The sequence below is a fragment of the Lepidochelys kempii genome, chromosome 11 (assembly GCF_965140285.1).
Source record: "Lepidochelys kempii isolate rLepKem1 chromosome 11, rLepKem1.hap1, whole genome shotgun sequence".
In the NCBI taxonomy this organism is placed as follows: domain Eukaryota; kingdom Metazoa; phylum Chordata; order Testudines; family Cheloniidae; genus Lepidochelys; species Lepidochelys kempii.
In genome coordinates, this window is record NC_136390.1 from 67,186,505 (window position 1) to 67,200,258 (window position 13,754).

The 13,754-nt window shown below is 37.9% G+C and overlaps 1 protein-coding gene across 3 annotated transcripts in view; it reads left to right on the forward strand.

Annotated features, from left to right (window-relative positions):
- SPAG16 (sperm associated antigen 16) overlaps positions 1-13,754 on the forward strand; it is a 722,869-nt gene that overhangs the window by 20,903 nt on the left and 688,212 nt on the right. For all 3 annotated transcript variants that reach the window (XM_073306724.2, XM_073306725.2, XM_073306726.2), the window contains 3 exons: positions 2,846-2,983; positions 7,295-7,402; positions 12,329-12,446. In XM_073306724.2, coding sequence (XP_073162825.1) covers positions 2,846-2,983; positions 7,295-7,402; positions 12,329-12,446 — 364 coding nt within the window. The remainder of the gene's footprint in view (positions 1-2,845; positions 2,984-7,294; positions 7,403-12,328; positions 12,447-13,754) is intronic.

The window sequence follows — 13,754 nt, forward strand, 5'->3', positions numbered from 1 at the left end:
ATCACTTAAATACATTTGAAAATATCACTCTTGTTGGAGAATGTTGAGAATGAATATATATATTAGTGTCATAGATAATTTTAGATGCAACCAAGATAATGAGACCAATTGTTCTCTTCCTCTACCTCTACTCAAACTGAAAAAGGGAGCTCTAAGATTCATTTTTACCTCACCAGAAAGCAGGGAAAAATTAACCCTAACTAATATGGGTTTCTTAGAATGATTTCTAAATATTTCAGGTCTTCCTCAAGCCATGAGAATGAAAAGTTAATACAACTAGATAGAAAGTGCATAGAGGAAAAAGACCAGTGAGTGGAGTAATCTGATATTACACTGCTTATTAACTGAAGGAAGAGAAAGAGGTTCATATTAAATATTATCTTTCCTTTGGTACTCTGACTCCCTTCCCCACTGGATTAGAAAGCTACTCTGTGTGGTTACTGCCAAGATTTCTAGTGCTAAATGAAAAAATAATGAGGAAAAGGGGAAGCCTTGCCTTGTGCTGCATGGCAAACTTAAAAGACCAGGACAAAATGGAGGTTTGAGAGTTAAAATAAGCTATTTAGTGCCATCTTAAAGTTCATCCTGAAACATGGTTTTCACAATATAAAATGCAAGTATTAACAAACTAGATTATCCAATGTTTTATTAGCATCAAATGACAAGACCATACATGGTCTGAGATTGCTTTTGGCAAAAAGAGCCCTTGATTTTAATGAGAGCTTTACTTAAACAATGAAATGATATGGTCATAGTTCCTTTGTAGGATAACTTGGGTAGTGTGGTTAGCCTACCTGATATCAAAAGCTTATTTTGGGTATGAAAACTAAAAGTGATGCTAGTGTTAATTTTAGCTTTGGTTAAATACTATTGAATATTTTCAAAGATAACACAAATCCCATCACTTTTCTGATGGTAAAAAGATGCATGAGTGACCGTCTCATTCCTAGCTATGAATGGCAGTGCCTACTCCTCTGAGGAACCGTGGGTAACCCAGAAGTCACAGATAAGCAATTGACTTAGGCAGAGCACATACACATGGAAACAATAATTTCTAACATTCACCTTCATCCTTTGAAACTTTACTCCCATTGGAAACAGCCATATTTTTTTTCAATTGCTGAGATAGCTGATCTAGATGGTTTACACCCCTTGTAGGATGGTCTACAGAACTTCTAGCTTTCTCAAATGTGTTTTATTGATCTGAAAACCATAGCAATGTTGCAATTATTCATTTGAAACCTGCTGTTTGGGTCCAGTTCAGGAGCTAGTGTACAGTATATCCTTCCTAGTTTTAATTTCGGCTGCTGTTGCCAGGCATACTAACTGCATAAAACAGATTCATAAAAAGTATATTTGCCTTTTTGGTGCAGCAAAACATGCTGTTATGATTTCCACTAGCAAGTTCAGCCCCAACATATCTTTCTATGGCAATCAGGTTTGGTAGACCCAAGGATTCTAGGATAGATCCTCAACTGGTGTAAATTGATGCAGCTCCATTGAGCTGATGCTGAGCTGTTGTAATTTGGCACAGCTCCTTGGAGCATAGTTTCACTGACCTCAAAAGAACTATGGCAACTTACACCAGCTGAGGATCTGCTCCGCTGTCCCTGAGAATGGAGTCAGGTTACCCAGTCAGATCCAAGAAAGCAATGTACTGTACCTCTGTGCACTAGGGAGGACTCTCTGTGGCTGTGGAACCTAGGAAACTTCTTTACAACCTCTACTGGTACAGAGGCACCTTGGGTTAACTGGGGCCCATAGGATCTTGAGTTTGTGTATGGATGTGTTTTTTAAAAGTCTTGGCAAATCTTGAAGTTCATATTCTCTCCTAGCTCAACTAGAACTCTGACAGAAGCAAACACGTAGGAGATACTGTTCTCGTGGATAGCATCATCTATCTTTTCATAGTGTCAGCAAGCCAAAGTGGAATTTGCCCTTCTGCTGGGTGATTCTATATTTCCGGTAACAACGCACCCATGAGCTGAATTGCTCTAAAGAGTTGGAGGTTTAGACTGGGTAAAGTCATAGACACTGTTGCAAGAATGACTGAGAGGCTGCATGAGTACTATGCAAATGTACGTGGCTGCCTAAGAAGCACTGTTCACTGCCTAAGGTATGGCTCGGTCTGCAATTGTGGAGCACGGAACAGGTTATAGAGTTCTACATCACAGAAGCTCGTAGGCTCAAGATTTGGCCGGCTAGTAACAAAAATGTATAAATATCACATTGAACAATGGGAAATGTGTTTGTGATTAGCTGATTCCAAAATAATGAAGGAGAAAAATGTAATACTGATATGAAAGAGTGCTATTAGTAAAATGAAGGACAAGATGTTTATGGGGACATTTTTCCAGGTAAACTATGAGTTCCATGCTTGGGACAATTGATAGGGTCATTCATCCACATATTCCATAGCTTTGTTTGAGTCCTAGAGGCCTTCAGAAAAACAAGCGTGTTAGAGACTACATGACCTAAAAGGACTGTGTGTATCTTTGGAAACTGCTACTTTTAAAGGGGTACAATTTGAGGTGAATATTTTTTCTTTTGAAAGCATAGACCAGAAGAAAGGCAGGAAAAGAACAATTGTTGAGGTTAAGGCAGTATGCCTCAAATAAGATGTGTTTTAAATGTTATGAAAAAATGCTAAAATGAAGGGGACCAAAATAGGGCATAACATAGAGTGGTAATATCACTAAGTCTGAGTATAAATGAGAATTTTTGATCAAGGCTGCTTTGTGTGTTAGTGATTATAGTTAATGTAAACATGAACATGGGAAGGAAAACACTGGGGAGGGGGTAAAGGAACTTAAAGTAAAACGTCTACCCATTTATATTATTCTAGGTATGAACTGATGCAGAAAGGTGCAATTGAATGTAAAGATATTGGATTTGTCCCAGATATGTACACCTACAATCAGCATTTGGAGATGGAGAACAGAAGATTAAAGAAGGAATTGGAAAACTATAAACTGGCTGCCAGGTATGTTAGTTTTAAAGGCATGCTACTGCCTCCTTTTTTAAACAGCAAATGCTCCAGATAAAATAAAATCAAACTCCTTATGGAATTAATACATTTCTATTTTCTCTGTGCCTCTGCACATTCTCACTTATGGATGAGGTGCTGAATGAAATTGCCAAATATCTCTCAGCTCTGTCTAGAGAGCTGAGTCTGAATTTCTTTTGTGTCAGTTTGTTTGGCTTTAGTTGATAATATTTTAAAATCCAATAGTCTCAACAAAATACTCCACAGGATTATGAAAATGTAATATGTAGGGATAGATGAAAAATTACCATATAATGCTATGCATCAAAATGCTACAAATTGTCATATTGCAACAAGTTGGCATGTAAAGGAGAAGAATAATTCCTTATTAAACACCTGATCCTGTAGTCCTTTCAAATGTAAAACTTCTATTGTTTTTAGGTTGTTTAGTAGGTAGGTGTGTAAATATATATGTTTACATTTATTGACTGTGTCTGTGCATATGGATCCACAGTAGCTGATTTTACAAGATACTCAGTAATTTACATTCAGACTGTATAATGGAGAGATGCAGCAGTGAGCTACACTGCAGTCTTTTTTTTGCTAACTCTTTTCTGCATTTGTGTTCAATGTTGAATTGCACTGACAACTAATGGGCTTTATTGGGAGATGAACTGTGAGTAAAACCATCCCTTTATTCTTCTGTGCAGCCTCCCTGAACCTTGGGGGCGGAGGAGAGAAGGGAGGACCAGGCAACTAGCTACTCCCATTTAAGTAGGTAGGGGAGGAATGACAAGCTGCAGTCAAAGAAAGAAAAGCAAAACCTTAGCCCTCTGAAATTTTTGTCCGTTTGCTGGTATCTTCTAAAGATTTTTCCTCTGTAGAAGAAAGAATGCTCCTCATTTGCACAGTGTAATAATGAACTTCTGGCTCATCAGGGTAGATCTTCAGCTGGTATAAATTGTCAGGTCCATTGACTGCAGTGGATTACTGACACTGTACATCAGCTGAGGCTCTATTCCTTACATCCCAAGTCCCAGTGCTGAGTGAAATATACTATACCACATATTTCATTTGAAGATTTCTATGATCAGCCTTTTTTCCCATTGGTGATACAAAGCTTTATTTTTCAATGCTTCCAGCTGAACATACTGGGGGAGTGCTGATTAGACGATAATACTCATTATACTCAGTGTATCAGACAGAAAGTTTTCATGGTGAGATGCATCGCTGTGAAATGTATTTGAAAATAGCTTCTAATTAAATTAGTTGCTTCTGAGCTTGCTGCTGTTGACAATCCTCTTGCTGAAAAGGGACATTAGTTGTGACACCACCAGTATGGGGGCCCAGTGTAAGAGACTGCAAACCAATTTCCTTCTGCTTTAATGTTGTTTAACTATCATGGGAAGAGTGATAGTGTCTAAAACTAAATCTAATTTTGTTGTTTTAATACAGTATGAAAATGATTGTACGGCAAATGTAGACACACTTATTAGATTCCTACCTGTTACTCAGACACATTTCACCATGGATTTTCAACATTTAAAAAGAAATTCTTGATCAGTTTCAATTCCTGTGCACAATAAATAATACATTTTTAATAGGCTGTCCAAAGTCTGAAAGCCTCTATCTGCCTACTGAAATAACTAGGGAAAACATTAAAAGAAATACAGCATGTGTGCAGAAATGCCCCTTCCACTCCAACAATACCTCCGCAAACATTAATTACCATGCAAAAACTTTGTTAAATTGAAATTTAGGCTTATTAATTTTAGGGAATTTTTTTTTAAAATGAAGTGTTCTAGTTCTAAAAATTAAACATTTGAAAGTCATGGAAATCAAACTTAAAATTGCGTTTATTTTGAAGACTGTAGAAATGTGGAGAGGAAAAAAACCCAAACTATCTTCATTCTCCTTCTATCCCTTGTATTTTCCGGACACAATCCTAGGCTTTGTATAAATGAGTATAGTTCCATTGAAGTCAAGTTCTGATTGGTTGGCAAGGCAGTTGCTTTGTCTTCAGCTGTAACACTTCTTTTGCTATAGCAAGGATGTTGTCTCTAGCTGTATAGTGGACGAATAAGGAAATGCTGAAAACATGAACTCTGAAACAATGTATTTGAATACATTGATTTATTTGTTAATTTAAATCCATCTATTTAACTAACATATACATGGAGGGTTTGATCTCAGCTAGGGTAAAGCAGCAGAATTCCATTGTTCTGAGTGATGATTTACCCTTGCTGAAGATATGACCTTCTTTGTATATTAGTTACTTTTCAATCAAGTTGTATATCATGGTTTCAAAGCCAGTTGGAATATTAAATCTTGTTATCCTGGTGATGTGAGATGCCTCAAATCTCTTTAGGCTTTGGCCTTTGATTTCAGAGGAACCTCCAGTCTTATAATCCTGTGTTTTACTTGCAGCTGTAAATATTTTAAATCATTTCCCCTACTGTTTAAACAGAGGCTATGGACTGTGTGTGCATATCTCTAACGGTAATCAGATTTAATGTGCCCTTCACCACAGAGAACCCCAACCACTATGTATTGCAAAGAGTTATAAAATTTCTAGCGCCTCATGTGGTGGGAATGTATTCGGCAGCTGTGATGATTGCTGGATGTATAGATCTTTGATCTGTGTATGCATTGTAGTAATACTTACCAGTGAATACCAGAGCTTTAAATCTGATTACATTTACATGGTTTACAAACGTCGGTTAAACTAGCCTTACAGTGTCCATGTGAGGAAATCCATTATTCTTATTTTACAGATCAGAATCTAATCTACTTGTGGCACAAGAGATTAGGGTCCTGACTTTCAAAACTGTGCATACAGTTATATACCCTGTTTGCAGCTGAAGTCTGACTGTCAAAGTGTAAAACCTTCCTCAGAATTGATGATCATTTAAAAAAGAGAACCCTTGCTTGACTTCCTTCCCACTGCACCAAAAGCCCATACACATTTGCTTGCCTTTGCCACAGAGAAAAACACCTTTTTTTGTTTTATTATGTGCAGCACTTCATACAATGATATGTGCTGCATACAGTGTGTAGGTAAAGGCAAGACGTTGGTGTAAGTGAGAATGTGTGGTTTCTGAAAGGTTCCTCTTTATATTACAGATGGCTCAAAGTTTGACAATCCCAGCCTAGTTCTACAAATAGCCCTGCTTTTTTTCTCTAATTCTGTTTAGCTAACTGCTTGTGAAGGGAGCAAGACTGACAGCCCTTACACTAAAATCTCTGACATATGTACCCACCAAAAGGGATAGAATTGGCAATGCCACCAAGAGAGTGGGATCTGAACCACCTACCTACTTTGACCTGGAAGGATCATTTTCACAAAAATGGTCTTTGACAGCTAAGTCTTCAGTCTCTCATCTGAGTAGCATTGTGATGGTGTTCTTTTTTGAGCAGACACAGTTCAGGAGAAAGTAGATTGAGGCCACCAACTTTTTCTTCTCATTTCAGTCACTACCAGTCTGGGATGGATTTGAATCCATGATTTAGGGTTTCTCCACATCCCTGTAGTCCTAATCCCAGGGCAGTGTAAATAGCAGTGGCTACCGAAGTGCTGCACTGTAACCACACCTGCAGGATCCACAAGGGGAAACTAAAAGGTTTCTACTTAACGTATTCCTCTTCAAACAGGACTACAGTAATGTGAACAAGGAACCTCCTAGTTTGCCCCTGCGGCATCCACATGGAGGAGTTACAATGTAGCACACACTGCTATTCACAGAACTGTAGTCTCAATTACTGGACAATGTAGACATAGACTTAGAGTTAAAAATTCTGTATTCCATTATCCATCTCTTAAATCAGTCTCCCAAGTTCCTGTCTTCAAGAGATGGAATTACAAGTTTCACATTTCAGAGTAGCAGCAGTGTTGTTCTGTATCCGCAAAAAGAACAGGAGTACTTGTGGCACCTTAGAGACTAACAAATTTATTTGAGCTTAAGCTTTCATGGACTAAAACCCACTTCATCGATGCATGCAGTGGAAAATACAGTAGGAAGATATATATATATATATATATATATATATATATATATATATACACACACACACACACACACACACACACACACACACACACACACAACATGCAACAATGGGTGTGATCATACACACTATAACGAGTGATCAGTTAAGGTGAACTATTACCAAGCCTAATTTAATGGTGTCCAGTTTGCAAATTAATTCCAATTCAGCAGTCTCTCGTTGGAGTCCGTTTTTGAAGTTTTGTTGTTGTAATATTGCGACTTTTAGGTCTGTAATAGAGTTTGACATTGTGGTTTCATGCAGCAAAGCTAAGGAGGCTCTGCAAAAAATACAGAAAGAACGTGATTTCCATCGAATGCACCATAAGCGAGTGGCCCAGGAAAAAAACAGGCTCATTAGTGATATTAAAAGGTAAGCAAACTGATCTTTTTTTTTTACTGTCATTTAACAGAAAGCTAAGTGAGTTTGAGTTGTTACTTGGCAATGTTATGTCATGGCTGAATTTTAAATTGTTAGACCAAAGCAGTTCTGGTAATTGGCAGTTCTGCCCATCCTTGAAAGCCGAGAAATGATAACCTAGGCCTCTAAAATTCAAATGTCTCCAGCGTTTCAGAAATTGGAGGAAACCTCCTGGGATGCAGAGAAAGGAGACATACATACATAGACTTATTTTTGGTACATAAAGCATGTAACGTTCCTTGACTGTCAATTCCTTTTTTTTTTCATGGTGATTGAACAAGCTCACTTATTTGTTTCAACTTGAGTTAGATACAACTAAATCAATCTTCTTTTTTTAAAATGTCATTAGTTCTTGTTCTTGACAGTTGTTGTCTATGAGTTGAGCTAATCTGTAGAATGTCATGATCTGCTTCTTTTTGTTTCTTTTGGGCATTTTTGCTGTACTAATGTATACAAAAAACTGCATAGTTGTAACTTTTATCATCTCTGCTTTCCATGTTGCCTTCCTTCCTTTGAAAGAAAGGATTTCATTTTGACTAGCTTTTTTTTTTAAGCTACATTTGTATTTTAGAGAAGGATCAGTAGGCCCTCTTGATAGGTAGAATGAAGGAGAAGGATTGGAAATATATAAAAGCAAATAGTACTTTGCACCTAAACAGTATCTTTCATATGAACAGCTCAAAATGTTTCCCAAAAGGCAGGTGATATTTATGGTAGTCTGGAGTGCAATCCTATTCAGTGCGGGGCTGGGTCACCACTGAAAATTTAGGTGCCTCACTGTACTTTGCTGTTGTAGCTTCCAACTTTGTCCAGCAACTCTTAGTTTGTCAGCAGCACACCAGCCACCCTTTGGCTTCCAACAGCTTTGGCTACTACTTGCAGGGTGATCCCCAACACACACTCCTGGTCCTGAATTTCCCCCCGGAACATGTGTTCTGTACTGTCCAGCTCTCTCCAGGACAATTCAAATATTTTTAGATCCATTGCCCCTGTAAGGAAACAATATACAACAATTTGCTACTTTAGTTGGAGTTACCCAAATAATTCACAACACTAGATTGGTTCTGATTAAAGAATAAAACAAATTTATGTAACTACAAAGAGAGGTATTTAAGTGAGTACAATTACAAGGCATTAAAGTCGGAATTGGTGACGAGCAATTAAGAGAAAATGCTTTCTTATTAACTAAATTTAACAAACCAGACTTGGTGCAAGGTAAAATTCTTACTACATACTCTCAGCAACAGGGCTGACCAAATTGCAGGGCAGGATCTTTTCCAAAGTCAAATGGCTGCTTCCTTCGTCATCTTAGGTGAAAAAGAAAGAGATAGGTAGGGAGGGAAGCTTTGGGGTGTTCTTGCCCCTCACTTTTTATAGTCAATTCCCCCTGTGAAATGCATTTTCCTGCAGGTTACCCCTAGATAAAATTCCTTCCTGCTGTGAGGATGGAGACTAGGAGTCTCATGGTGAAAAAGGATCAATGCTGTTGTTTGTTAAAGTGTAGATCGATGTGTTACTGATCCCTTTCTTTGCCAAAAAATGACCACTTAGCAGGTGATTGTCAACTTTGACATCTGACTAGAGGCACCAGCTTGGTGTGTTTTTTTTTTTTTTTCCTTTAAGAAACAGGTTTATCCACTCCCCAGATTTGTCTGGTAACCACATTTGTCATAATTTCAGATTATGTTAATAACTTTACATATAATGTTGCTACATACATTTCACCATGATATTATTTACCAGTGAGTTATTAGTTTTCAAATGATACCTCACAAGGCATATTTTCTACAAGTATCATTGCAGTAATGTGTAGGGAGTGAATATAGGCGAGCATTTTGGTCACAATATTATTCCCATTTTACATATGGAGAAGCTGAGGCACAGAATGGTTGAGTGAGTAATTCAAGGCCAAACAACGTGTCAGTGGCAGATTTGGAAATTTCGCACTGGTCTTGTGGCTCATAGCCCTATGTTCTAACCGATAGACAACAAAATATCCGATAAAGCAGGAAGATGTTTTTAAAAGTAGCTTTAAGATACGAGTGGGAAACAAATACTTTGGTGGAGCTTCAATATTGTCAAAGAATTTGTTGAAGAGATCTGTGAGCATCACATTACATACCTTCTTGCAGGTGCTGTATTACAGCTGACAAAGTAACTTTGTCCCATCGAGTTCTGTGTGAAGTGCCTTGGAGTGATCTATGATACCTTATCACTGTGTGGCTAAAGTTCATGGGTTGAAGTCTGGCCCTAGATTTTTTTAAATTTATTTTATCATTATTACCATATATGAATTTTCCATAGAAGTATTTAATCCTATTTATTACCTTCAAAAGACCCATTAGTGTTTGGTCGATCTCTTATCATTTTCTGTGTGTTAATTCTGTTCAAAGTCTAAACGAATGGTAATTATATATTATAAAATCTATTTGATATTGATGTAAGGCTGTCTGTCACTGTATTCATTCAAAGGATTTCTAATACTTTACTCCTCCATGCCTCTAACGCTGGGGATCCATTATTTTCCAAAAATGAGCATCTGGCTGCTAGTGGTAATTGTGTAGCTAATGTGTCCTTTTCAGAAGCAATAACCTCCTTTGGGCTGTGACCTAATAGAACAGGTTCTCTGGGTGGTCTAAATTTTAGTTACCTTGAAAATTTCTATGTACCATTTTCATCGCAATCACTATCATTTTAAGGTATGTTTGCACTTATGGTGGCCTGTAGCGTACGGATGCTGCATGCGCAGCTAGCATGGGTATAAATAGCAATGTAGATGGTGAGACACTGCTTAGGTGATAGGGCCCTACCCACCTGAACCCTAGGGTATATCTCCTACATGGCTCTCTACTTGCCCAAACAGTGCCTGCCATGTCTCCACTGCTATTTTTAGCAACGTTGTGTCCTGCTGCCTCACACTTGCTGGAGCCTTTCTCTGCTGTAGTGAAAGACTCCAGCAGCAGGGAAAGGTTCCGGTCATGCCCCACTACTGGAGCCCTCCATGCTTCCTCCCCCTTCTGGAGCCTTTCACTGCCACATGTAGCTACACACTGCAGTGAGTAGGGATGCTGCCTGCCTTTCATTGCAGCATGTAGCTATGTGAACCCTACGCACCATCCCAAGTGTAAACAAAGTCCTAGGTCATTCCCACCATATATAGAGAGAGGTCCCTAATTCCTCCACATCATCTTCTGCAGGATTTATGATTTCCTTTTTTGTATATTATCCTTATTTTAAATGGAGGGAAGTACTATTGGTAAAGTATTGTGTAGTAATTTTCCTTAATGATTAAACAAATAGATGAGCTATTGGCTTTCCTCTGGATATTTTCCCATTGTTACGAAGTGATATCTGGTTTTTAGATCAATTTTTCTACCAAGGTAGTCTTATCTTCTAAATCAGTCAGTAACAAGTTGTTGTACCTTGGGAATCAGGCCCTTTTGAGGTGGTCTTTTCATTAATTAGTCTTTCTATCCTTGTTAATAGTCTCCTGAAACTTGAGCTTTCTACCTGGGATTAGAACTGCTTTGGGTGCAAATAAACCCAAACTGTTATATGAATATTCCCTATGAGTTCTTTAGTATTAATTTCCATAATTTCATCATTACATAATAGCTGCTGCTCCTGGGAACTTTGTGCTCCTCTGCCTTTGCTAGTATTACCTGCCATTCTTTGCTGTCCAAGGTTAGGTTACTGACCAATACATCTATACCGCAAAACCAAAAAAAGCAAAAAAAAACTTGCCAGCAAATCTCAGAGCCCAGGTCCACTGACTCAGGCTTGTTGGGCTCATGTTATGGGACTAAATATTTCAGTGTAAATGTTTCCCCTTGGGTTGGAGCCTGGACTCTGAGACTCACCCACCCTGGATGGGTTTCAGAGTCCAGGGGCCAGCCCAAGTGGAAATGTCTACACTGCTATTTTTAGGCTTGTAGTGTGAGTCCCAGGAGCCCAAGTCAGTTAACCAGGGCTCTGAGATCCACTGCTGCAGGGATCTGTGGTGTTTTTTTTTTTTTTGTTTGGGCGGGGGGTGGGGTTACGTTGTAGGTGATCACCAATCAACAGTGATAATTCTTTAGAATCTCTTCCTTGAGTGGATCAATTTTAAAACAAGCTTTGGGCCAAATCCTGGGGTTGCAGATGTTAATTAAGTACCTCTCAACACCTTTCATGATTTTGGCTGACTCACATTTATATGCATTTTAACTTTACAGTCTATCTTACTGCAAGAAAACTCCCAGTTTTGTCTTTTTGCCAGCATTCTGGCAAAACACAATATACTTGAAGTTGTTAATTTGTTGTGTATTGAGCTGAACAATTTCTCCTGAAAAATAAAGCATTCTCATACTTTGATTCATGAGTTGGTATGGGTGACTTAGCTTCTTGTTAATTTGATGAAGGGATCCAAATGTAGTTTCTACTGTAATTAATGCTACAAAATTTTATATTGTAGCTGATTTCTCTAAATTAGTAGCCTACTTGGTTGTCAAATCCTATCTGCATTTTTCTTTCTCCTAATGAAATAACATCCATCTACAAGAAGGAAGCAAAGATTAATAAAGTTTAATGTATGTAACAAATTTAAAGTATTTTGAAGATTAGGGGAGTTGCTGAAAACAGAAAACAAAACTGGATAGATTACTTCAAAAGGTTTTGGTGGCAGGATATACAGATCCTATTACTGAAAAACTGATATATACTTATTTTTTTCCTTGGCACTCCAGCGGGGTGGTTGCATGCTAAGTAACACTAGCTGTGTTTTGACCTTCCTACATTTTATTCTTCTCTATAGTACATGGGGAAAAAGTTATTTAGGTGGAAATTGCTGATTTAACTCAGTCATCCTTTAAAATACATTTTGGCTTTTATTGTTCATAGGCTGAAGGCACATTATGCATCATATGAGCCAATGTTGAAGCAGTTGACTGAAAAATACCAGACTATACTGAGACAGAAAATGCTAACCAGCTTGGAGAGAGACAGAGCAGTTGGTCAGGTAAAAACATGGTCAACTACACTAGCAGAAACATAAAAAGAAAAGGAGTACTTGTGGCACCTTAGAGACTAACCAATTTATTTGAGTATAAGCTTTCAGGAGCTACAGCTCACTAGGCAGCTGATTCATATTTTTTCTTTAAATAAGAGTAGGATAGATTATTTCTGAGTTTCATGTGACTATTTACAAATACTTTTGAAGTTTTTATAGGAATCTTGATGCTTTAGTTTAATGTACCCAGACAGAATATTAAAGTCATATCTGCCTTCAAGTGCCCTGCTGATGTTGTGTAGCTGAAGAGACAACGTTTTATTAATGGTTTAAATTGGAAGTACTTACAATTAGCTCAGTATCAGTGAGACAAAATCACTAATACAGACTGGAATTTGTCCTCCCTAATAGGCCAACCTTAAGTTGAACAGGGCCTTTACTTGGGCGAAGGACTGTGTTAAATTATCAACAGGAATGGGCGTACTGGAATCTTCTTTTTAATCATTCTTTCAGCTTTCATATTTGTGAATGAAACATCAGAGAACTATGACCTAGTCAGAGGACTTACACTGAAACTTTATCAAAGTACTATAATTTTGATGATCTATTAATCCTTAGAGCCCTGCAAATCTGTGGATATCTGCAGACATCTGTGGACCATGTTTGTGGATTGTGGATCAGATATGGATACAAGTATTATATCCACGCAGGGTTCTCGTTATCCTTTATGGATACTGCACAGGAAACCATCCTTAAAGGTTATTAGCTGCCCCAATAGTTTTAATTAAATATTGTCAGTCAAAAAGCTTTAAAGAAAGGTATGTCAATTTATCTCCAATAGTTTCAGGTACTTCAAAACATGCCTGTAGAGATGCAGTATCCATAAGCTTCTAAGATCTAAGCCTTCTAAGATCATTGCAAACCTTCAAATAATTTAGCTCAGATGCTAGAGAATTAAACAGTGCATTTTTCTACTTGGGAATGATCTTAAAACTCTTGCTTCCTGAAGTAGTAGGTACAAGAGACAGACACCTTTGTACTTCAAATGGAGAGATAAAGATTGTGTTTTGCTCGTCCCTGGCCCTTTTAGTTTCATCTGATCTATAGATTGGTGTAGATGATATCTTGCCCCTTTAGCACAGGGATGGGTTGAGAACAAATGTCTACATGAAGGAAAATGTCTTGGAGGAAAAGAAGGGTTACGGCCAATACATTGACACCCAGAGGAAGGGATCAATCATTTTAAATGCATAATAAGATTTATCTTGCAAAATCATCCTCTGATGCAAAGAAAATGAAAGATCTTATACATGACCG